The sequence below is a fragment of the Castanea sativa genome, chromosome 5 (assembly GCF_040712315.1).
Source record: "Castanea sativa cultivar Marrone di Chiusa Pesio chromosome 5, ASM4071231v1".
NCBI classification, from domain to species: Eukaryota; Viridiplantae; Streptophyta; class Magnoliopsida; order Fagales; family Fagaceae; genus Castanea; species Castanea sativa.
The window spans coordinates 57,738,026-57,764,574 of NC_134017.1; the positions used below are offsets into that span (position 1 = coordinate 57,738,026).

The 26,549-nt window shown below is 34.7% G+C and overlaps 1 protein-coding gene and 1 long non-coding RNA gene across 2 annotated transcripts; both read left to right on the forward strand.

The window, feature by feature from the left end:
• Positions 1 to 2,606: 2,606 nt before the first annotated feature.
• LOC142637209 (uncharacterized) lies at positions 2,607 to 6,435 on the forward strand. The gene is made up of 3 exons (XR_012844580.1): positions 2,607 to 2,793; positions 3,875 to 4,128; positions 5,387 to 6,435. It is a non-coding gene; the product is annotated as an uncharacterized LOC142637209 (long non-coding RNA).
• Positions 6,436 to 11,905: 5,470 nt separating this feature from the next.
• Positions 11,906 to 12,957, forward strand: LOC142635478 (uncharacterized). Its single transcript, XM_075809624.1, has 2 exons — positions 11,906 to 12,244; positions 12,871 to 12,957. Exons 1-2 carry the CDS (start codon positions 11,906 to 11,908, stop codon positions 12,955 to 12,957), a joined length of 426 nt encoding a protein of 141 aa, XP_075665739.1.
• Positions 12,958 to 26,549: the final 13,592 nt, after the last annotated feature.

Genomic DNA, 26,549 nt, shown 5'->3' on the forward strand with positions numbered 1-26,549 from the left:
CTCACCCTCATCAATTATGCTACTTACTGGGCTCTGTCTCATCCCATTATTTTAAAAACTTTCAGAGTAAGCAACAATCTTTTAAGACAGTGTTTTGGTGGCTAACAGTAGTTAGACTAACTACTGATGGAAGCTGAACTTTTGTGATAGAGATATTAGATGATATACATCTTAAAATAGGCTTGACTCATTCTTTTGTATATTTTAGTGGTTGTGACTTTATTCCCACTAATGGGATAAGCTGATAATATGTAATTAGTTATTTAGACCTCTATTTTTTTGTGGTCAATGGTCCTTGTAATTATTGCATAGAGCTCTGACTTACTTTGAGAGTATCATTAATGAAGTTTTTATGATAATTCTTAATGTTGGTACTTTGATAATGAATTTTGGATAAATTGTCAAAAAGAAAAAATCAACAGGTACCTTTGAGATGTTTTTCTCATGCTTTGGACCATTTTGGGTTCGGGGCATGATAGTTATGGTATTAGAGCTTAAGTTATGATTCAGTAAACTTTGAAAATAAGAGTTGATTTTGATCTAAGTCAAAGCATTAGGGTTTGATGAATTCTTTATTTTGTACCTTTGTTTTGGCTTCCACCTACTATTCCTTTACCCTTATCTATGTTTCTATGCTAACCTTCTATGTTGCCTTGTGATTTACTTACTTTGTTTCTTAAGTATAGGTATAAGTATCTTTGTACACTATGCCTCCTAAAAAGAAAGCACGTAAAGTAAGGCATGTAGATGAGGTTGCAGCTCCAGAGCATAGCCATAGGCAACGCCGAGAGCGTGAGAGATCTGTCACTCCTAATGGTGGTGCGATTGACGAGGTGGCAGACAAGATTTATGCTAGGATTGCGAAGCAGTCCAGGGTGGTGAACGTAGGTAGAAGGGTTGCTCTTTTGGGGAGTTCCATAAGCAAAACCCTCCAACTTGCTCTGGAGCTGCTTCCCTCCATTTGTTGTTTTGGGTACCAGAACCAATATTGTGTCAGCAATATTGGTGGCTAGTCCCTTCCTTATTTTCTCATTATTTTCCTTTTTTTGAGGCCCCCCCCCCCCCCAAAAAAAGTCCCCAACTGACCTTCTTCTTTTGAGAGGTCCTAAAGGTTGACTTTTAATTCTCTTTTTTCAAAGCTTCTAGATACTACTTTTCAAACCCACTTTTTGGCTACTTTACATTTTGTCATTTTCTCTAAATGGACATATTCCTCTCTGTCAGGCTAAAAGATCCCCAGCCACCTTCCTTCATGGTCTATCTCCCTGCGTTCCTCGAGATACCAGACTTCTTTTCATGAAGTGTTGATTCCTAAGTCATCTACCTCTTTCTGCATCATGGGGCGGCTGATGGGACATATCAACTCTTGTTCTTTGTGTTCATGGGCATGCTCCCTTGAGCTGTGTCAATCCTAGCTGGTCTCCTGTTGCATATCTCGAGGATCCTAGGTTTCTGGAAATCTCCAGGTATCTTGGTTCAGCTTTCTTTTTGAGTTCCCCAGCAATCTACTCTTATAAGGGTTGGGCTGAGCTTCCTTTTTTCTTTATTTTATAAGGCCCAAAACTTACCCATTTATGGATTTGGGCCCTTCCTACTTATTTTAAATCATCCTTAATTGGCAATTTTGGGCCATGCCCCTTCCTTGGAAGCCCAAATGGTTCTTAAATTTCAATTTTGTATTGTTTTTGGATCTTGATATAATATTGTGATATTTTGGACCTCAACAGTTTATTATTTTTAATTCAATCAACTTTTTTTGAGTTGATAAACATTTAGTTAAAAAGATATTGATTTTTATTTTACCATTAGTGTTAGAAAGATATTTATTTATATTTATAATAATTATTTTTTTTCAATGCAAATTATATATACAACAATGCAATGGACATACTCAAGTCCTCCTTGACGGCAGAAAAAAAATAGGTGTTAATACGCACCATATTATACGTCTACTATTACACGCCATACATTCTCATTCGGAAAAGTTTAGTTATAAAATTGGTTGTAGTCTAAGCCTATAACCTTACTTAATATCTTTTAATTGGATGTAAATTTTGATAAATCCACCGTTAAATTACATTTTCTTTTTATATCCTTTAAGCTTGCAGAATTTCTATAAAATTAAAAATCAATAACTATGTCATCAATAAATTGTTTAAATTGCAAGTTTTTGTTGTTTAAAATTATGTATAAAATTTAAGCTTATAGATCATATAATAAATAATATTCAATTAACACAAAATTTGATATGTGTATTAAGAACATAAAAAACATGCAATCCAATAGTCTGATTTTCAAAATGTGTAGTAATGTTAATGATATTGAGTAAGATTATAGTTTTAGACTATAATAAATTTTGTAACTAAATTTTGTCTTTTTCATAAATATCTTGTGAAAATTTAGACCCAAGTCAGCGTGCAACTGGAGATGCCGCTTGTGCTACCGTTGCTTGTTAACACCAAACTTTGTGCCTATTGTAACATCCTTGCAATTAAAAAAAAAAAAAAAGTAAAGGTTAGATTTTTATTGGATCACACGTGCCCACCTAACACAACAATCCCCCACCACTCATTCACACAAATATCTCTTTTCTCTCTTTGGCTGGCCACACTCATTCTTCGTTCTTCTAGTCTTTTTCATTTTCTCTCAACACAACACACACACACACACACACTCCTCTCACTCACTCTCCCACCAGTACACTTCACACCACCATATATACCATCATTTTTCCGACAAGATCACCGAAAAATCCTTAAGAATCTCTAAGCATTTTCATCCCTTTTATTTGAGGTAAAGATTTCTAATCTTTTTGATGGGTTTCATGCTTTTGCTTCAAGTTCTTTTAATCTAAGTTTTGATAATGATATTCATGTGATTTATGAGCTTTAGAAGTGATATTCATGTGTTTATATGTATGGGTTTTGTCTTGGTGGCTTTATTTGATGAGTGGGTTTATAGTTTTTATAATGGTGATTATCTAAGTGGTGAAGATTTGGGAGTTTTGGCTTTTTAATTAATGTAAAATAAATGGTGAATATAATTTTTATTGATTATTTAGAAACTTTTGCTGTAAATGGTTGGTAACTCAATCTTGCTATGCTCAACAAGACCTTAATTAATTCTATTGGAGGCTGGTTACTTGAGGTTTGTTAACCTTTGGCTTGGTAGGCCTAGACTTGATGTTAAGGTCCTTATTCTTGATAAGATTGTGACTTTGTATAATCCAAGTGGAGTTTTGTAATTTATTCATGTATTATGTGGAGACACATGATTTTTAGTTATTATTCGTAAATGTGTTATAGAGCTCTGACTTGCGAGTCCAAATCTTCTATCTCATTTTGCCTACTCCACTCTATGCTCCACCAATAAAAGTTTGCCACATGTCCTCTTAATTAATTAAATTCTAATTTTATGCTTTTATTATTTGTTGCCTAAAATAAATAATAGTAGATAAATTAAAATTAAAATTTTAAATAATTAAAAAAAAAACCATCAAGGCCAAGACAACCCCACAACAGGTCCACCACCACCACTACCACCACCTTCATTGACGGTAGGAGCAACATATTGTCGATGTCATCAACTCTAACCAACCACCATCACTACCTTGCCAGCGCCAGTAGCAAGACTATCAAAAGTTATAGAGAAATAAAACCTCAAACCAAAGGAAAGCTTTTTCTCTCTCATATTGTTGCGTGTCTCTCATGGATTTTCAAAATTTTCTTGCACTCTCTCTATTTCCTTTTCCTTTTCTATCTTCTTGATCCATCTCATTCTCCTATTCAATTGCCCGGATGACTTGTAGACAAGAAAATGCATATCTCACTCTCTCTCTATTTGTTGTGTATGTGTTTGTGAAAATGCCACTAAGAATGGTTTGAATTTGATACGATTTTTCACAAGCAAGGATCAATACCTGAAACTTAAGAAGGGTGGTTTCTTCGAAGCTTTTTATCCCATTCATCCAAGGTCTCTCTCTATGTTTATTTTGATAAACTTCAAGTTGTGGTGGTATGGGTGTGGACTAATGGTAGTGGTTGGCCGGCGTTGACGACGTCGGCGATCTGTGGTGGTAGCGGTGTGGCTGTTGGCGGTGGTTGGACAGAACAGACGTCGCCGATGAAGGTACAGTTACGGAATGTCTTGGCTTGGGTGGTTTGTTTATTTTAATTTATTTACTATTGTTTATTTTAGGTAACAAGTAATAAAGGCATAAAATTAGAGTTTAATTAATTAGGAGATATGTGACAAACTTTTATCGGTGGAGTATAGAGTGGAGTAGCAAAATGAAACAGAAGATTTGGACTCGTGTAGTAGTTATAGTTAAGGGTTTGTTGATTTTTTATTATATTTAATTCAATCATTTTTTTTGAGTCAATAAACATTTAGTTAAAAAGATATTTATTTTTATTAAAAAAATATTTATTTATATTTAATCACTAGTGTTAAAAAGATATTTATTATTATTTATTTTCTTTTTTTCAATGCAAATTATGTAACAGTGCAATGGACATACTCAAGTCCTTGAAGTTTCTCAAAAAAAAAAAAAAAAAAGTCCTTTGACGGCTGCAGGAGATAACAGTTAATACTCACCACACCAAACGTGAACAAAGTTTTCCTCCAAATTAGTTTGGAGATAAACCTTACAAACTCATAATATTTCTTTATATTGAGTGTAAATTTTAAAAATCTAACTGTTAGATTGTATGTTTTTATTACATCCTTAATGCTTAAAATATTTCAAGAAAATCAAAGATCAATTGCTATGTCGTCAAATAAAAGTTATAATATCAAGTTTTTGTAATCTAAAGTTGTATATAAAAAATAAGTTAATTGATCAAATAGTAAATAACATCTGATTTGAACGAAATTTGATATACATGTTAAGGATATAAGGAACATAAAATTCAACGGTTAAATTTTTAAAATTCACACCTGAAAAAGAAATATATGAGAATTTTGAAGAGTTTATTTTCAAACTAGTTTAGAGAAAAAATTTGCTCACCAAACCTTCTCAGAGATATCTTTGAGAAAAATTCAAACCCAAATCCGCGTGCAAGTGGAGACGCCGCCTGTGCTGCCCGCAGAGGACCTATAAGTCACCAACGATTTGAGAATTAATCTGATTGGTTTGATCCGCCTCTGATGAATCCTTTATTACAAGATCTTTCTTAATAAATTTTTTTTTTTTTTTTTTTGAATGATTGCATAATTGCATTGCATGCTATCATTTTTGACTGATGGGTCAGCAATCATACACATATTTAAATCTAAATCTAATGGTTTATTTTATCAATCATTCATAGTCATAGAGAAGTATAATAATAAGACTTCTTATGCATGCTCATGAATGATGTTTTGGTTATGGACAATCTCAACGCAGTGACTTCAACAGCTTTGCCGGCTTTTTCTTAATTGAGTGAAGCGTCAATGGAAGGTGTTTCAAAGTTATTCAGAACTTTCGGGAAGAGATTAAAACCAAAACCATCTTCACCTCTTCCTGAGGGAGTATGCCATCAATTTTCACTGGCTGAGATGAAGATTGCTACCAATAACTTCGATGATAAATTACTAGTTGGTGAGGGTGGTTTTGGCAGAGTATATAAGGGGTTTATTGATGACTGTAACAGAACCGTTGCAATAAAATGGTTGAAAGTCAAGCAGGAAGAGGACTTAAGGAAGGACTTAAGGACCAAGTGGTGTTTCTTTGCCAGTTACACCACCCTAACCTCGTCCGACTCATCAGATATTGTATTGATGAAGGCGTGAATATCGTAGTCTACGAGTTCATGGTCAATGGAGACCTCTCCAGAAAACTCTTCCGCGATGACCATGATCGCCTCTTGTGGAAACAAAGACTAAAGATTTGAGTTGGAGTAGCGCGTGCACTGCACTACCTTCACACTGGGGTCAAGCAAACTATTATCCACGGTGACGTGAAGCTGGCCAACATTCTGTTGGACAAGAATTGGGAGGCCAAGTTGTCAGATTTCAAGTTCTCCAACATGATTCCCCCGGGTTTCAAATTCGTGAAAATCCGAGGGGATGGGGAAAGTACTACGGTTTGCGGTACTCTGGGATATCTGGATCCTGAATATTTCAGTACGGAAAGGCTGACTGATAAAACCGATGTCTACTCGTTTGGTGTGGTACTGTTGGAACACTACAAAAAAAATGTCTATTAGGGACCAAGAATTTTTGACGGACCCAAAAAGCCCTCTCAAAAAATATTATTTGTGATGGCAAAATAATACCCTCACAAATATTTGGTAAAATGTGAAATATTTGTGACATGTCTCAATTATGTGTTATAGCCGTCACAAATACTAATATTTTGGAGGGAAATTTTCCCTCCATATTATTTACGAGGGACAATTAAAAATCTCTCGCAAAAAGTGTATTATTTGTGACGGTTAAAAAAATGTCGTCACTAATACTAAATTTATTTACGAGGGTTAGGATTGACCTTCACAAACAATCATTAAAATGCAAAAAAATTTGGAGGGAAATATTCCCACCAAATTATTTCCGAGGGACAATAAAAATTCCTTGCAAAATGTTTATTTTTTGTGTGAATGAAAAATATACCCTCACTAATACTAAATTATTTGCGAGAGATACAATTGGCCTTCGTAAATAATCATAAAAATATTAATTTTCTTTGGAGATAAAAGTTAATTCTAAGATTCAAAGAATATAATGATTGGTGATAAAGTGATAGGAAGTTTGTATTCAAAATTATGCCTATTAAAATTCATAATATCTTATTTTTCATCTCTAGTTTTCAATTAGGCCACCAACTTATAGATAATCAGCTCAAATTCTTTGAAACCTTTGGACTCAGCTTGATCACTTTGAACTTCATAATTCTAATTTATCCATCATTTTCTATCTGTGTAATTAACCCCTACAAGAATTACATGATCGCTTCTTTGGAAAGTTGAATGAACTAGACTATAGTAAAAATGTTATTTACATATCCACAACACATAGCAATCAATGATTGCCAATCACTCATAGTACTGGGAAATAAGATGAACAAAAAAAAAAAAAACTCAATTCAAAATCAGTGCAAGGCAATTAAGTGGTGAGAATTGGAGGCAGTAATTTAGACTTGGATCCAAAAAGTTTAGCCTTTGTGTCTGGGAAGAATTCTAGCCCAGGTAGCTCTTTGACCTCTCCTTTTTTAGTGATATGAATGGGATAACTGAGCAAATGGCCTGGCAAGTCATGGTCCAGTGTCTCACTAGAGTAGAGGTCCCAATACTTTTTGGCAATTTTGGTTCACTCTTTGGACACATTCCACACTTTCTGGATGGAGAAAGGAGTTATCTAGCATGCCTAAGTACTCGTACCACAATGCCATTCGGAAGCCGTGGATTTGTCCCTTGGCTGGCTACCTAGTGGATAGATAGAATGGTTGATAGGCTCCTATGGCAATCTCTGTATCCCGGACACCGTCCATTGACCTCTGATTGATGTTGGCAGATCCAATGATAATGTATTCATTGTCAACTGCAAAATGCAATCATTGTCCAATCGTAGTTATTGTCTATCATATACTTATAATTAATCAACTAAATGCCTTGAAAAACTGCATGAGCTCACACAAAACAAAAGCACGTTCAATTTTCATAAGAACAAATTCCAGTTTATTATGTACAGTTAGCATGTGGATGTCTTGATAAAGTTTTCAGTTGAAATTTATATGGTTTTGGGATGCCCTCTCACTCTCTTTTTCAGTTGACATTTATATGTTGCCTTTTCTTGTTATTTCTCTAGTCTTCTATTACAGGAATCAGGCAACTCTTATATTGTCTTTCAGGTGAATTTGCTCCAACAAGAATTCAGGATAAAAATATACATTAACTTCTGAAATTGCTTGAAAGAGGAAAAACTATAACATTCTTTCACTTAGTTTTTTTTTTTAAGAAAAAAAAAACAAATACAGAAAAGAAAAGAAAAGTAGAAGCTATTTTACAAACCTGAATGAACATTGGTGGATGAGATATCGAATTGAGAAGACTGATAATGCAATCTACAACCTGAGAGGAAAGGAAGAGGATTTGAGACTATTATGGGTCATGTTATTATTCATTCAAAATGTAATATAATGCAGAACCATTATTATAATTCTATTGAGTCTACGGATGTGGAAGCTTAATTCAGAATACACACATGAATGTGCGCATGCGCGCGCACACACACAAGAGGGAGATGACCTTGGTTTTTTGAAGGATGCCATTAGGATCGCTAGTTAGAAGCCATCCTACTCGCCAACCTGGTACAAGCCATCTCTTTGATATGGACCCTAGTGTGAGAACAGGCACTATTGATCCAAATACTCCCATTGGCACAAATGGATTAGTTCCAAAAGTGAGATATGATAAACTTTATCCGCAACCACCAGAATGCCCAGCTTTCTTGCTGTCCCTGCAATCTAAAATTCAGAAAATCAACCACCACTAACATTAACACCCTAATTACAAAAAATAAATAAATAAATAAGTTTTACTTATGAAAACTCACGCTTATTGCAGAAATGTTTCTAAACCATTAAATCCACCATTGTGTTACATGTAAGTAACAAGATCATATGAGAGTCTAGCAAAATAAACTAAAATTTAATCGTTGTTTTGCCACTAAAAGCTTAGTCGTTCTTATTATGAACTTATAGACATTTTGATATTCTTAAAACAAATTTGACTCTACTTCCAAATAGACATTGGCTCAAATGATAAAGAAATCAGGTAAGGAGGTAAATTTTTAATGCTATTTTTTGAGTTGATTGTAGTTAATATATTAAAGTTCAATACCCTCGCTAATAACCTCCATGTATCCAAGAATTTTGATCAAGCTCAAATATGCGGTCTAAATTGTGTTCATGACTCCATTGTCCTTGCCTCCCTAGTCTAAAGTGCATGTCTGAGACAAAATAGATATGTAAGCGTGAAGGGGACACATTCATAAAGCCAACAATAGTATCTCTTTCAAAAAAAAAAAAAAAAAAACAACTTCAAGCAATAATCACATATTAAACTCAATGGGGTCATTAAGAGCATTCTATACTTTTAGGGTAATAGCCTTAGATAATTAAGAAAGAGAGCATGGGATATAACTGCCCGTACCTTGTCTGTAACTAAATTTCTATTTCAATAAGTATCCTTAGTATTATGCACACAAATGACTAATCTGGATGAAGCCAAATACGGTGATGGAGTGGAGGCTGTAAGCCTTTGAAGTCACTCGATTATCATATTCTCAACACCACTCCTACTCCAATCTATATCACCATCCTCATTTTCTTCTTGTAGCACATTTGCATTATAGTGTAAATTTTCTTCTTCTTGGTATGGCTCTTCTTCATCTGATGGCATTTCATAAAGGTTTCGTGGTTTGGTTTCAATCACAACATTCCATGTGGGATCTTTTATTCCATTAATATAGTAAACTTGAGTTGCTTGACATGCAAATACAAATGGCTCTATAGTTTTCAACTTTTGTGATGTATTAACAATGGTGGTTCCGTGCCGATCTCTCTTATAGCCAATTCCTTCACGAGATACATCATACCAATCAGATTTAAACAACACAACTTTGTTCCCTTCAATATATTGAAGTTCAACAATGTCTGTTAGTTGTCCATAATAAGGCACATTGCAGCTTTGATCCTCCCCTATCACCATAACTCCATTATTTTGTGTTCTTTTACTTTCATCACATTGATTTGTATGAAATCTGAACCCATTAACATTGTAACCTCGATAAAAAAAATAGCCCTTTCTTAGGGCCTCGAGCTAATGAAAGCATATGCCCATCAACTTGCCTTGTATTATATAAGTTGGTGATCTACAATAAAACCTAAATAAAGTTTAACTCAAGTTGTAGTAGTTAAAGAATAAACAAACATACATTTTCAAAATAAATTACTATCTTACTTTTTTTTCAAACCACGCAATAAATTCTTGTCTATGCACCCTATCAATGTCGAGAACACCAGCATTTGTAAGGATGTTCTTATGTTCTCTGCACACAGTTAAATATCCTAATCAGTTTTAATATCATATCATGAGAATATCAAAGAAGTAATTTTTGTGAAGATCATCTTACTCAACAAATCGGTCAGCATCAACACAATTTTGAAGGACATAAAATGTTGCTGCATTGTGAAGATCATAGTTCAACTCACATCTTATTGCTTTCCCTAAATGTCGTCCAGGTGTTGAGAATATGGACAATTGAGAGGTATTTGCACATGCGGAAGTACCTCCATCATAATTTCGCTCTACCTGATTAAATTTGGTTTCTATTCCATGTAAATAGTGAGAACAAAATGTAAGACATTCATCTGCTAAATACTTTTCTGCAATAGACCCTTTCTGCCTATGCCTTATTACGGACATAATTCTTAAGCTTGTGCAAATACCTATATTTGAAGGCATAATATGAAATTTTATCAAAAATAAAATACTAGTGTGCGATTGTAATTTAGATTATAATGAAATTTTGTAAACTTTACCTCTCAACTGGGTACATCCATTTGTATTGCACTGGACCTGCAACTTTAGCTTCCCATGATAGGTGAATGGCCAAGTGAACCATTACATCAAAGAAAGAAGGTGGAAAAATTTGTTCTAATTTACAGAGGGTTATTGCAATTTGGGTTTCAAGATGATCCAAATCATCCACTCGTAACACTTTGGAACACAATTCTTTGAAAAAGTTACTTAACTCAGTCAAAGCATCAAATACTTTTTTAGGTAAAAAGTCACACACTGCAAGTGGGAGTAATCTTTCTAGGAAAACATGACAATCATGAGTCTTCATACCAGAAAATTTTCTCTCCTCAATATTCACACATCGAGATAAATTTGCAGAGTAGCCATCCAGAAATTTAAGATTTTTTACCCATAAGCATATGGCCCTTTTCTCATCATTTGACAGTGTATAGCAAGCTGGGGGTAGTGCGTGACTTATTGCTATGCTGGTTTATTGAAATTAATTATGGTATCATAGCTATAAGATATTGTTAACATGTTTGATTTCAATTTTCAGAATTATTACACCAAAAGCCACTCGAGAGATTACCATTCTTTTTTGCCAAAAATTTAATGGAGCTTGGACAAATTTTATAGAATACCCAAATTCTGAGCTAGAGACTTTATATGCTCGATATAGAGCCCAACGCTTTAAGCATAAACAGCCAGATGAGGAAGTCAAGAAAGCGTTTGTAGAATCAGTGAAACACCGCTATTCTGATTGGATGTTTCGCATAAGAAATCCTATTTTTCAGAAGTACGAAAAGAAAGAAGATCGTTACAAGAATGGTCCTTCTTTCATTCCTACCACTTTTTGGAAAGAGATGGTGGATAAATGGATGGTGAAAGATTGGGGGGTGAGTGTAAATGGAATACATGTCATAAATTCTCTTACTCTCTCTCTAACCATTATTTGTTAATATTTTCATAGAAACTAATGTTCTAGTGTATGAATTTTGATTGCAGGAGACAAGTTCGACAATTAAGGGCAACAGAAATAAGTCTAAAATTTTCTCCACTACAGGTTCTGTACCAATGGCCAAGTACAGATATGAAATGGTATATTATATTATCATCAACTAGTTTTACATTTTACTGTGTATTTACATAGTTTAATAACTTTACTAATGTTTTTTTTTTCTTTTAAATATTGCAGTATCTTGAGACGGGCTCTGAGCCTAGCCCCATTGATTGCTTTAAGAAATTTCACACAAAAAAGCATGGCAAAGAATGGGCAACTGATCATGCTAAGACATTATATGTATGCAACTTATACCAAAATTTTAATTTTGTTATCAACTCTAGTTTTTTTTTTTTTTTCTATTTTCATTATCCACGTGGTTTTTATTTATGTGTAGGAAAAAATGTATGCCATAAAGGCCAGAGCTGTTTCTGAAGGTACTAAGACAAATGATTATCAGATCTTTCGTGAAGTGGTTGGTGAACCAAGTCATGGTCGTATTCTTGGCATGGGAATAGATATTAAGGCTAAGGATGTGTATGGCTTAACTTCATCTGGTAAAGGTTGTAGCAAATGTTGCAGAGAAGATTTTACAAAAGAAAAAGAAGATTTGGAGGCACGTCTTAGAGAGGAAATGGATTCCAAACTTGCAAAAGTTGTGGAGAAGCTTGAGGAGAAGTTTGCAAAAAAGTTGCAGTCGATGGGCATACCACAACAATCTGACATAGATCCAGCTACCACGGTACAATCTCAAACTTATGCTTTTGCCTCTTGGATCTTTTACAACTTTCTATTGGTTTGTTGTGGTTTACAACTTGCATCTATTATAATATTATATTATTTAATATTTAGTTTTGATAAATGATAATACGACTATGACACTATTTACTGTTTTGATAGTTGTGTATAGGTTTTGTATGTCATATGTGTTTTGTGGTTTACGTTTTACACCATTGTTATATTATTTTAATTTATATTTAGTTTTGATAGTGGTTTAAGTAATCAAATTAAGTTATTGTTATTGTTAAATTAAAAAAAAAAAGTTACATTGAGCAATTTAGGGATACTAGAACCGGTAACTGCTCTTGTGGTCGCTTTATGCCTCCATAAGCAATGAATAGCAAACCTAACTTTTTTATTCGTCTCAGAACCTCTTTGCTAAATAGGTTAGTTGCAATACTGCTTTCTTTGCATATAGCTTATTTGAGACCATAATATGGAATTTATTGTTGTTTATGATATATTATTATATGATTAGATTTGATATGGTATATGTGTACTTGTTTATTGAAGCATTGATACAAATACAAATTCACTTTAATTGTTTCATTTGAACTCATGTTTAATGTTTTTTTATTTATTTTTTAGGATGGTACTAGCAGAGATGAAGAGCACAACTCAAACAATAACATAGAGGTTGAAAACAACTTGGAGAGTGACTCTGAGAAAGACTAATATAGATCTTGTCATAGAATAGTTTAAGTTTAAAACAATGTTTAATTTTAGGATTTCTTTGGATATTTTATATTTTAAAGTTTGAACTTATATGAATGTTTATCTTTCAATGGATCAATTTTTAGTAATTATTGGACTATTTTATCAATTTTTAGTAATTATTTTACTATTGTAACATGATAGTTAAACAAAAATGATATAAAATAAATTAAAAATAAACAAATTATAAAATATTTCAAAAATTATAAAAAATATTACCACCGATGACATAAAAATTTGGTCATAACTAACTTTATAGTGAGGAGAAAGTCCCTCGCAATTAAAAGAATAGCAACACTCTTTAACCTCTTGCGAGGGGGTTAAAAATCCTTTGCAAATAAATTTTAGCGACATTATTTGTCTCGTCGTTAATTTGAAATTTGCAGATAACTAATTGCGAGGGTATAAAGGTCCTCACAAGTAGTTATTAACGACAACTGTTTTCCCTCGCTAAAACTAAGTTACGAGGGGTTAAAAGCCTTCACAAATAAATTTTAGCGATGCCATTATTGCGAGGGTATAAAGGTTCTCACAAATATTTATTAACGACAACTACTTTCCCTCGCTAAAAATAAGTTGCAAGGGGTTAAAAGCCCGCACAAATAAATTTTAGCGATGCCATTATTGCGAGGGTATAAATGTCCTCACAAATAATTATTAACGACGACTGCTTCCCCTCGCAAAAAATAAGTTCTGAAAGGTTAAAAGCCCTCACAAATAAATTTTAGCGATGTCATTATTTGTCATTAAAAAGTATGTCGTCAATTTGGAATTCGCAAATAACTAATTGCAAGGGTATAAAGGTCCTCACAAATAGTTGTTAATGACGATTATTTTCTCTCACTAAAAATAAGTGGTCGACTTTTCTCGTCGTTTGGTAATATATTTGTGAAGGCAAATTTGTTCAGTAGCGACGGTGGATTGCCTTCGTAAATTATTTATTTGCGAAGGTATGGTCGCAAAATCTCTTTTAGCAACAAGAGCAAATATGACGGCCTTCGAGGGCCATATGCCCTCACTAATAACCTTTTGTGACGATATTTGAATTTTTGCGAGGGTATATGGTCCTTGCTAGTAGACTCTTTTTTTGTAGTGCGAAGTACTCTGTGGGAGAAAAGCAATGGACTTCAAATGGATGGAAGAGCGGCAAGGGCCGCGTAATCTTCTGGAGTGGGTCAAAAAATGCAAACGAGAAGGGACCATCAATAAGATAATTGATCCGTATCTGATGGGGAAGATAGCTCCAGAGTGTTTCAAGATTTACGTCAACATTGCCATTTCTTGTGTGCAAATTAACGGAGAGGCTCGTCCCACCATGTGTGAAGTGGAGTTAATCCTTGAACATGCACTGGAGCTACAACAGAGTGCAGACGCTGCAATGAAGGATGTAGATCCTACTGGTGACGTCTGTATCTATCCCAGTGATGAATATACCTGTAATGTTTCTTCAGGAGAAGCTTCTCCCCCCATCTTTGAAACCTATAGTTCTTCAATGCCTGAGCTTGAGGAATTTAGTTCGGATTCAGATAGCTCGAGGGAATATATTTTGAACTCTGCCACGCCAAATGACCAATGATTAATCAAAAACAATTAAATATTCTTGAAGAACATTGATAGAAATTGTATTCCCATAACTAAGCAGGTTCTGCATTTATTTTTATTATTTTTTTTTTTCATTAGCCCATGAGTTGGGTAATAGATTAATTTGAGAATATTGTGAGGTGAGTTGTTGTTGTGTCCCTAAATTGTTCTTAATTAGTAAATTATGTTAGATTCATCTTTAGGTAAATTTATAGTAAAAGTATTTCAGAATCCCAAGAGATTGGCGACAACTCCTTGTAATTTGGTTGATTCAACGTCTTTAGAATAAAATTTGAAAAGTTTGTTATTTGCAACTTGTAAATGAATTTATTTTACCATTGAGTTTCATGTAGTTGCAGACTTCTTAATGGCTATACAAGTGTGAGTAAAATCTCACATTAAGCAATAATGATAAGAGAGTGATTAACATAGTTGGACTCAATCTTAAAGGCATAAGCTTTTGAATTAAGTGGTGTCCTTATATATTAAACCTTCAATTGAAGGCTCTCCAATGAGAGAGATGTATTTCAGATATAAAAACTTAGATATTTTTTGTTCAAATCTTCTCAATCTCACAAAAAAAAATGATACAATGAGTGTTTCTTAGGTCAAAGGAATATTGAAGTGTGTATGTTTTCATAAACAGGTTAGTGAGGAAAAGTTGTCTAGAGTAGATGGGTTAGTTTCCTTGCACAAGAACAAGGTGACAAATAAATTGATAATAAATTTTGACATGCCTAGATTTTCCTGTAAATTGGTGGCACTCTGCACTCTAGTTATTGCTATAGAAAGGACAGATAGAAATGAAAGCCCCAAGTCAAAAGTCGAAGACAAATTACTTTGACAAGAGTAATGTCCATGGCAGAGCAATCATCAACAGTGAAAAGAGATGCAATCTCTCAGTTTGCAGTCTTGTAAGAAATAAGAGAGAACACACACAAAATGGTGATATAATGCGAATCCCAATGTTACTAGTTTGTTCCCCTTGCAATAGGCATTGAGCTACTGAGTGAGGAGAATATAGAGTAATGCATAGGCTTGTGTAGAAATAAAATAGAGAATGATGCATTAATTGCATTATGGATGGGGGAAGGTGCAGTTGAACTCTACCCAAGCCTCCACCCTTTGCTTGGCAGGGGGAGGAACTCAGCGGAGAGAATTATCCAGATCAGACTACTTGGTGGAAGCTGAATTACGCATAGTCAAAGTTTAGTGTCAGAATGGTTCATTTGGATTGATATAATTGCCTTGTAATATTAGGAAATGGTATAGCATGTATGACATGATATCAGTAGCAAATTCTGCGATAATCTAAGTGGATAAAAAAGAAAATAGAATGACATAAAAGATCATGTGGAATATGGACCTAATGGGACTATCAGTATCTGCACACAGGGAACTTCTATTGGCAATGCTTGGGAAATCAATGAGTGGTTATTAGGATACTTAGGAATATAATATCAAATTTTGTATCCTTAAACTGCTGTTATTTGTTGCCAATGAGCTATAGCTCAATTGATTCTTTCCTCCCGTAACAATAAAATGGATTGTGAGGTTGTGAGTTCAAAATCCATTTGGTGTGTGTAACTTAACAATAAAAAAACTGCTGCTATTTTGTTGATATTTAATTTTACATGAAATTCGAAAATATTATTGTCTTTAGATCTTCATATTAGTATAGTATCTATCAGTATATTTTGTTTTTTCTTTGATGTCTTAGATGCATTTCGGGAGATCTTTTGGTTCTGTTGCAAGGTAAGCAATTTGCTGACCTTGTAAAATAAAACATTTGTAGAGTTAGTTATTGGCAGCAAGATCTGATTAGTGCAATCAATCTGTTTTCCAAGCCAGCAAGTGACTAAAACCTTTTTGTGAGGAAGTGGATGCAGACGGCACAAGAATCTGCATTGCACTTCAAGATGTACTCTCTTGTATGTCAATTTAAATGGTAAGAAATGGCAGAATCTAGTTGTTGCCATCTTTTTTCCTTCGGTATAGGCAATCTCAATTGCAGCAGAATCAAAACAGGAGGAGGAAAAAGCTATGGGAGTCAACCTAGATAATGTCCCATTCGATGACAATGAAGAAGAGGAAGAAGAAGCAGGGGAATCATGTAGCCCCCTCACATGCCACTGGCACGTGGAGCCAAACCTATCTCAGAAATGCTGGGTTTTCCCCATGTTATGATAGGTGCTGATGGGATATATTATGGTCCTGCTACACCTTATGGGTTTCCTATGCTAGATCTTGGCAGGGTCAAGAGATGCTGAGTCTAGGTGGTGGACCAGATGATGACTCACAATATGAGCATGGATTCAAGGTTCACATGATAATCAAAATGGTGCTGGTAATAGCTTCAGAAATGATGAAAGCAAAAGTCAGGAAGATTGCCAAGGTACCACTGTCTCGGATCAGTGACAGATGCCACCAGCTGAGCGGCAAATGAGTGACAGTGCTAATTGGAGAAACTGCTTCCTCATGCTTACCTGCTTTCTTTTCAACATAATCAAACTACAATTCTTTCACCAGTTCTGTTTTTATGTTTTTAATAAATTCTGGGTGATATTTTTTTAATTTTTGTGAAAATTAGTTGAAAATGTTTAAATATGTCGCTAGGATGTGTTATATTTATGTAACAAATCAGGGGAAGGGCGATTGAACAGATACGTGGGACTAAACTTTTGATCTAGACTACCGTACTTGTAAAGGAATCTATTCGACAGTCTTAAATAGGCTGCTGTGTTGATTTATGAATTCTTCACTATTATTGGTGGATAACATATAAATGACCTCTGTATTCTATTTTATTTATTTCACAAGCAAAAGGTTTATAAGGGAGTTTGTGTCAAATAAGACTATCCTCCGAGGACCATAAGAAATTAATAACTGTGAAATTAGACGGGAATCTTTGCTGGTCAGTCACAAACTCACAATGCAGCCTTTTCTTAGATGTAAGGGAAAATGGAATCCTATACATAAAAGAATGGGAAATGCTTTTATTTTGTTTCTTAAGTTATGTAGAAATTCGTAGGCTATGTTCTTGTTCTTTACTCCTACAAGGTAATGTTTAACTTAATCTATATTCTGTTTCCAATATTTGACACGACTTATATTAGGTTTGAAAACAGCTTATTTAACTTTTTGTTAAAAGTGTGCTAAAAATGAAAAATTAGCTTATAAGCTAATCCCAAACACATATTCATGAGTGCATCTTGATATGCTTATAAACTCAAAATCTTCAAATTTTATTATTAAAAAAATCTTAAAAGACTGGATATGCTACTTAACAAACTAGCCAAAATCTTATTATGCAACAATCACACTCAAGTCCTTACATTGACTGACGGCTAAGGCAACTGAGAATATTCAAACCCAAGACAATATGCAGCAACTTCAATAGCTTTTTTTCTCAGTTGACTGGAGCATCAATGGAAGGTGTTTCAAAGTTATTCAGAACGTCCGGGAAGAGAGCAAAACCATCTTCAGCTTTTCCTGGGGGATTATGCCGTCAATTTTCACTGGCTGAGATCAAGATTGCCACCAATAACTTCAATGATGAATTACTAGTTGGTGAGGGGGGTTTTGGCAGAGTACGTAAGGGGTTTATTGATGACTGTAACAGAATCGTTGCAATAAAGCAGTTGAAACTCAAGCCGGGACAAGGTCTTGTTTTCGAGGACTTAAGGACCGAGGTGGTGTTGCTTTGCCAGCTATGCCACCCCAACCTTGTCCCTCTCATCGGATATTGTATTGATAAAGGCGAGAATATCCTAGTCTACGAGTTCATGGTCAATGGTAACCTCTTCAGAAAACTCCAGTACACGGACCACGATGATCATGATCGCCTCTCGTGGAAACAAAGACTCCGGATTTGCATTGGGGTGGCGCGTGCACTGCACTACCTTCACACTGGGGTCAAGCATACTATTATCCACGGTGACGTGAAGCCGGCCAACATTCTATTGAACAAGAAATGGGAGGCCAAGTTGTCAGATTTCAAGTCGTCCAAGATGGTTCCTCCGGGTTTGTCAGTTGTTCCTTTCGAAATCATGGAGAATTTGGAAATTCTGGATAGTACGGTGCTCAGTACTTTGGGATACGTGGATCCCGAATATCGCATTACTAGTGGGCTGACCGATAAATCCGACGTCTACTCTTTTGGTGTGGTACTGTTTGAAGTACTCGTTGCTAGAAAAGCAATAATACTCCTCAGATTGTGGAAGCATCAGTTGCATCTGGCTAGCTGTTCCCAAAAATGGAAACGAGAACTACGAGAGACCATAAATCGTATGATTGATCCGTACCTTATGGGGAAGATAGCTCCAGAGTGTTTCAACCTATGAAGCACGAGTGCGGGTGCGGGTGCGGGTGCGGGTGCAGGTGCAGGTGCGGGTGCGGGTGTGCGATTCGGCAATTTTTGAAAAAGGTGGGTATGGGTGCGGTGGGACTTGGCAATTAAAAAATTATTAAAAATATTTTTATTTATATTTTTTATATATTTTTACTATTAAAATATTCTTAGAAAACATATTACTATGCCTTGATTCACAAAACAAAGAAAGAAGAAAGCAAGAAACACAAAACAAAATACAAAACCAAAAAGAAAACACAAAAGAAGCAACAAATATTCAAAATAAAATTGAGGAATGACAGATTTAGGGTTTTTGGGTCTCATTCAGAGCCGATTTCGGTTGTTCCAGCATGATTCAAGGCTGATTTTGGCCTGTTTCGGTCGCCGGCCGATACGGCCCGATTCTGGCTGAATCGGCGCGAGTTGGCTGAAAAAAAAACATGTGGCAGACGCGGCCCGACACACGAGCAGCGGCGTCCCTCGCGCGTCGCCACGTCGCGCCGCTTCGGACGCGAGTGCGGCACCTCTGGCACCGCGTCCGTGCATCATAGGTTTCAACATATACATGGACACTGCAACTTCTTGTGTTCAAATTGAGGGAAAGGATCGTCCCACGATGAATGAAGTGGAGGTAGGCCTTGAGAAGGCACTGGAACTGCAGGAGAGTGCAGATGCTGCCAGCAAGGATGGTGAATATTACTGTCCCATTGATGAATATACCTATAATGATTCTTCAGGATTCACTTCTCCAGCCATTGTTGAATATACCTCTAGTTCTTCTCTGCCTGAACTTGAGGAATTCCTTTCGGATTCAGATAGCTTGAGGGAATACATTTGAACACTGCCACGCCAAATGACCAGTGATTCACCACAAATATCAAAATTGCACTCCCATAAGCTAAGCAGGTTCTGCATTAATTTTATTTTCATTAGACCATGTGTTGGGTAGTATATTAATTCGGGAATATAGTGAGGTGGGTTGTTGTTGTATCCCTAAATTGCTCTTAGTATATAATCATGTTACAGTTACTAATTGAATTGAATTGAATTAGTAATGCCGTCTTTTTATTTTCTTTGTATCTTACTTGTTTGTTGAATTCATGAAATTATTTACAAGAATGTTGAAGCAAGTTGCTATTAAAGCAAAGAGCTTTAAGTTTCATAGCAGGTGTGAAAGATTAAATCTAGCTCACTTGAACTTTGTTGATGACTTAATGATCTTCATTGCTACTTACTCGCAATCCATTTGAATAGTTTAAAGAATGTCAAAGGAGTTTCATGAGATTTCTGGCCTCTTAATAAATTCCAGCAAGAATGAAGTGTTCTTTGCTAGGATGTCACAAGAAACTAAACATTTAGATCCACTCTATCTTGCATTTTAAGGACGGTAGGTTGTTAGTAAAGTACCTTGGATTGCTTCTAATCCCTGGTAAACTCAAAGCTTAGGCTTGTAGGCTAGTTGAAAAGACTACAGTAAGCATAACACCCTAAATAGGAAAAGAAAAGTCTCTCCTTTGCAGGGAAGCTTCAATTGCTGCAATTTCTGCTTTATGAAATCTAAGTGTATTGGACCAACATTTTTATCTTACCAACGAAGATCATAATGGCTATTGAACAAAGGTTTAACTGCTTTCTACGAAGTGGTAAGGAAGGTTCTCCTATTGGAACAAACGTGGCTTGGAAGAAATTTTTCTATCCAATATGAAGGAAGGTTTAGGCATGAAAAGAATCAAAGAATGGGATAAATCTGCCATCCTCAAGCCCATACGAAACCTGTTTTCTCAGATGGCTCTGTATGGGTTTCTTGGACATACAGGTATTTATTAAGAGGAAAAAGCTTTTGGGAGGTCAAAATCCCATAAGACAGTTCATGGGGATGAAGGAAAATGTGACAACTAATAGAAATAGCAAGACCTCTAATCAACTTTTCGGTGGGGAGGGGAGACAGAATCCTTCCTTGGCATGATAACTGGCACCCAATGGTGCTGTACTCCTAAAAATGGATTCAGAATCCTAATAAAAGTCTATGGTTCAACAAATTCTACCACAGTTAAAATTTCAATTTTCATTCTAGATGGGAAAAGATATTGGATGCCTGCAACATTTGACGATCCGGTGGACTTCCAATATAATATTACCAAGCTAAATTTGGGCAGGAAGATAAAAGTGTATGAGATTCCGTCCAAACCACAGAGGTTTCTTTTCCACTTATCATAGAATGAAATAAGGGGTTAGGCTGTGACAATTGAATGGTGGAAGCTCATATGGTTTTCAATAGCTATTACTAAGAACTCATTTATTTATTGGTTGGCCCGGAAGGATAGGCTCTCAACTCTTGAAGGACTAGCAAAATGGGGTTATAGTGGAGAGGTTCTATTAGTTTAATGCAGAAATCTAATTGAGAATCAATAAAATTTATTCGATTGAAGAACATGGCATCACGGGCTACATGCATAAGTGGTTGATAGGATTATTTTCACAATGGAACACTCTTGACAGAGGAAGATATATCTCAATCGATAAGTGATGATATTTGGTATAGAAAAGGGTGTTCGTAGAAATATTAAGAACTGAATCTTAAATAGGATGTTGTGTGAAACACTAGTGATCCCTGTATCTATTTTACATCGGGGCTTGGATCCTGAAAGCTGATTGAGGTACTGCAATTGATTTAGAAGATTTTGTTCTGGTTTGAGTTGGTTGTGCAACAATGAATCAGCTGCTTGTAATATTGTTATTTCGACAAGTAGTATTGTCCTTTGGTTAGTGTATTTTTCAGCTTGTATTCGTTGATTGTTGTCCAATTTCACTTGGTTGCTTGTAAATAATGGATCCATCAACCAGTAAACGGAAAGGGTAAACTCTTTGTTTCATGTACGATCAAGTCTTGTTCACGTTCGAATGTAATGCAAGATAATGATCAATCCAGTAAGGGGCAAGGATAAATCTTTGTTTTATGAGTTAGTCTTGTTCATGTGTGGATATAACGCAAGTTGGTGACATCAGTCTTCCACAACGGGGCTCCATAAGATGGGATATTAGTTGCTCATCCTGTAATTACTTCCCCTAACAGTAGAAGAAACAAAGACAATCCGTTTTTCAGGCTAAAAACTGTTGAAATTCTTCCACGAACCTAAGCTTCTACAATGGAGGATTGCTCAACGCACAGAGAAGAGAAATGTAGAGCAAGAAGCAGGACATGTGAAATGAATTTCTTGTATTGATAATTAGCTTCCTCTGTTGTTTATATAGATACAGAGGAGGGTAAAACTGTAACAGAAACTAACTTTACAACCTATAGCTTCTATACACGTGGCAGCTACTGTATTAGCAAACTAACCAAATTATGAATACTACTAAGCTACAGGTCGTTCTATTTACAACTACTACATGTAGTTTATGTACACAATTGCAGAGCTAATTACAAACTAAAGCAATCTTCAACACTCCCCTCAAGGTGAACTATATATATTTACTAGTCACAAATCCATGCGATGCGTGGGAATTGATAATTATTTTGTAATTATGGTATAATATATCATTCTTTCTTTAAATTCTGTGGAAAATAATGTTTTCTCTCAAAAAATTAAATAATTTCTAAAATTATTTTTCATTTATCTATCCCAAAAAATTTCATCATTTTATTATTTGGATTTTTTTGATTGATATTATTAATTTTTATGCGGTCCATATTTTGCTAAATTATGTTATTGTGCATTATATTTTCTTAATTTTTTTCTTGTACAACTAAACTATTTAAATTTCAAATGTAATATTCAAATTTTTTATTCTCTTAAAATAGATTATCATATTTATAATTTTTCGTATCATAGCAAGTAACTTTGAACTATTAATTGGGTTTTGTTTTCTAAGATAGATAAATGAGATGGAATTGCATATTTCTTAAAAATTCCTAGTAGATTATACCATATTATAAATTTAATATTTAAAATAATAAGTAGAAAAAAAAAAAAGTAGACTTTATTGTTAAAATTGAACATTTCACCTACTGAAATGAAAGAAAATAATTTGTATAACAACGTAAAGAGAATTTCCTTTTAAAAAAAAACGTAAAGAGAACGTGATCTAACAAAAAACAAATTGACTACATACACTTTCATTTATTAAGATTTATTTTCCGTTAACTGGACATTCATATTGCATTTATTGTTGCCCCTATTCAACCTCCTTATCTACCACATTATTGGCCACATCACTATTCTTTTTATTATTTATTTTTTACTTTTAATTTTTTGAAAATATTAAATAAATATATAAATATATTGACTTTACAAATTCATTTTAGGAAGTTTTAACTTTACCTATTCATCTATTTTAATTTTGTTGTTATAACTAAATAATAAATCAATGAAAAATTAAAACAAAAACATTGTCTATACATATTCATCTTAAGCGGTTTTAATAGTTGATAGACACATTCAAAAACATAGCCAAGATTGTATTTTGATATAAATTCAAAATCTCACTTACAAAATAACTAAGTATTATGTCAAAAAAAAATCAAACAAAAGTTATAAGAGGAAAAGAGAAGGCTTGGGATGGAAAACTAAAAATTAAAAAAAAAAAAAAAAAAAAACAACACTCACACACACACACACACACACACACTACCAAATGATATTAACCCCAAATAGTATTATAAAAAAAATACAACGATTCATCAACCTAAAGTACAGTTGCAAAAAAGAATAAATTATATATATATATATATATATAAAGAGAGAGAGAGAGAGAGAGAGAGAGAATAATTACCTTTTATGGGAGATAAATAGAAAATAAAATTAAAAGAAGAATTGTCAAAATAAAAAATATAGTTATGAGTCAAACACCAAATTATCCAAGTCATGTTATATAATATAATAAGATTATATTCTTATAAACTATCTTTATATGCAATAGGATAACATTTTATAATCATAGAAAAGAAAAAAGATAATAACTTAAAAACTTAAAACACAAATCCAAATTGTATCAATCCAAAGTAGAATTCTAAAGAACACATAAACTCATCAATCTAAAGCAGAAATACAAAAAATAAAAATTCACACAAAAATAAAACATAAAAGAGAGAGAGAAGGTAATGACCTTTTTTATGTGGGAAAATATGTATAGAATGGGAGAAAGAATCACATATTTATAGTAATAGAATGGGTATAAGAAAAGACAAAATAAAAGGAAGAGGAATAGATAGATGAAGAGTGACATTAAGGTTAAGAGTAGTGGAGAGATGAAAAGGTAAAAGGGACATTTTGGTTTGAAATAGTGGAGAGAAATGGTTGGAAATAGGTAGATGATGTGGCCACTAATGTGGCTCAACAGGAGCGTAGCAATAATAAATGCTATGCTTCAGCTTTTAGATATATATAGATTAAATTCATCTTGGACAAAAGATAATGAAACTGCTTGTGCCCAAGTGCTTTAGTGAAGAAGTATGCAACTTGATGTCTTGGGGGAACATGGAATGTTTTAATTGTACCATCTTGAATCTTCTCTCGAATAAAATGACAATCAACTTCTATGTGTTTTGTTCTTTAATGATACATTGGGTTGGCTACTATATATAAAATTGCCCTACTATCACAATAAAGAGAAGTTGCCTGTTTATGCTCTAATTCGAAGGTCTTCAGCAATAATATGAGCCATACTATCTCACTTGTTACTGTGGCCATAGCCCTATACTCAAATTCTGCAAAAGATCTAGATACTACATACTGTTTTTTACACTTCTAAGAAATCAAGGAATCACCAAGGAAAATACCAAATCTAGAAACAGATCTCCTAGTGTCGGGACATGCTGCCCAGTCAGCATCACAATATGATTTAAGCCTCAATTCTGATTCTGCAGAGAGAAATAAACCTTGGCCTGGACTCCTTTTAAAGTACTTAAGAATTCTGTAAGTAGCTTTCAAATGAGGCACTTTAGGGGCAGCCATGAATTGGCTTAACTTATGCATTGCATAACAAATGTCAGGCCTTATGAGTGTCAAGTACAGTAGCTTTCCTATTAATCTTCTATAGCGAGCTGGATCAAGAGCATCTTCACCAATATAATTGCTGAACTTGGCAAATTGCTCCATTGGAATGTTGGTAGGTTTGCTTGCCAATAAACCAATCTCAAATAAAAGCTCTAAAGTATACTTTCTTTGACATAATGACAATCCATTGGTGGTTCTAGAAAATTCAAGACCTAGAAAATACTTCAAAGTACCTAAGTCCTTGAGTTTGAACTTGTTGTCTAGGAATTGCTTAAAGACATTAACTGCATCTACATCATTACTAGCAATTAGTATATCATCCACATAGATCAAAAGAATGATAATTGAACCTTTTTTGACCCTAGTAAAAACAGAATAATCTGATTTTGATTGAAGAAAACCAAGATCAATAATAGTGGATGACAATTTGGCAAACCATTGTCTACTGGCTTGCTTAAGTCCATATAAGGACTTTGTTAACTTACACACCTCCCCCTTGCTGCGAAAACCAGGTGGAGGAAGCATGTATACCTCTTCATCCAAATCCCCATGGAGAAAGGCATTGTTGACATCCAATTGAGTGAGATGCCAACCATAAACAATAGCCAAGGCCAACAAAGTTCTGACAGTCACAAACTTCACTACAGGTGAGAAAGTTTCGGAAAAATCAACTCCTTCTGTTTGTGTGAAGGCTTTAGCAACCAATCTTGCCTTGTACCTCACAAGAGAACCATTTGCTTTGAGTTTCACCTTGTACACCCACTTACATCCTATAGGAACTTTACCAAAAGGCAATTGAGTCATCACCCAATGATTGGCCTCAAGTGCATCAATCTCAGCCTGCATTGCATGTCTCCATAGAGGATCTTTCAAGACTTGAGCATAGGAATCTAGTTCCTTAGCAACAGACAAGGCAACAGAAAAAATTCTATGGGGAGTGGATAGTTTACCATATGAGGGAGTGGAAGAAAAAGGATAAAGAATACTTGAGGTGCAAGCAGCAGTGGATTTATGTGACTGAGTTAGTGAAGCTGAAGCCAATACATGTGCAGAAACAAGATTGCAGTGGTAGTCATGGAGGTAAGAAGGAGGATTATGAGGTCTATTAGACCTTTTAACAGGGGCAGGAGCAGTGGTATTAAGGGCAAGAAGGTCAAATGCAAGAATAGGAGCATCAGGAAGAAAATTAGGAGAAGAAACAAGATGATCATTGTGATGATCAATATGAGAATCAACCTGATCAGGATGAACCAAATCTGGAAATTCATCAGGTGGAACAGCAACATCAATAGAAGATAAAGGACGAGAAAATTCTGTAGAAACTAAAGGGACTTGAACTTGGAAACTGTCAGGAACAAATGGTTGAGAGGAAAACATACAATGATTGATAAGAAGAGAAGATGACCCAGATTTGGATGTCTAATGCTTAAAAGGAAAAATATACTCTCTAAAAACAACATCCCTAGAAATGAAACAAGGTTTAGTGCCTGTTTGTTTGGGCTTTTGTAGCCCTAAAACGCACTTTTTAAAAAAGCAAACACCGTTCCTGTATTTGGTGGGTTTAAAAAGCTGACTTTGAGGGAAAGTTGTGTTTCCCATTTCTTCACAGAATGCGCATAACATTT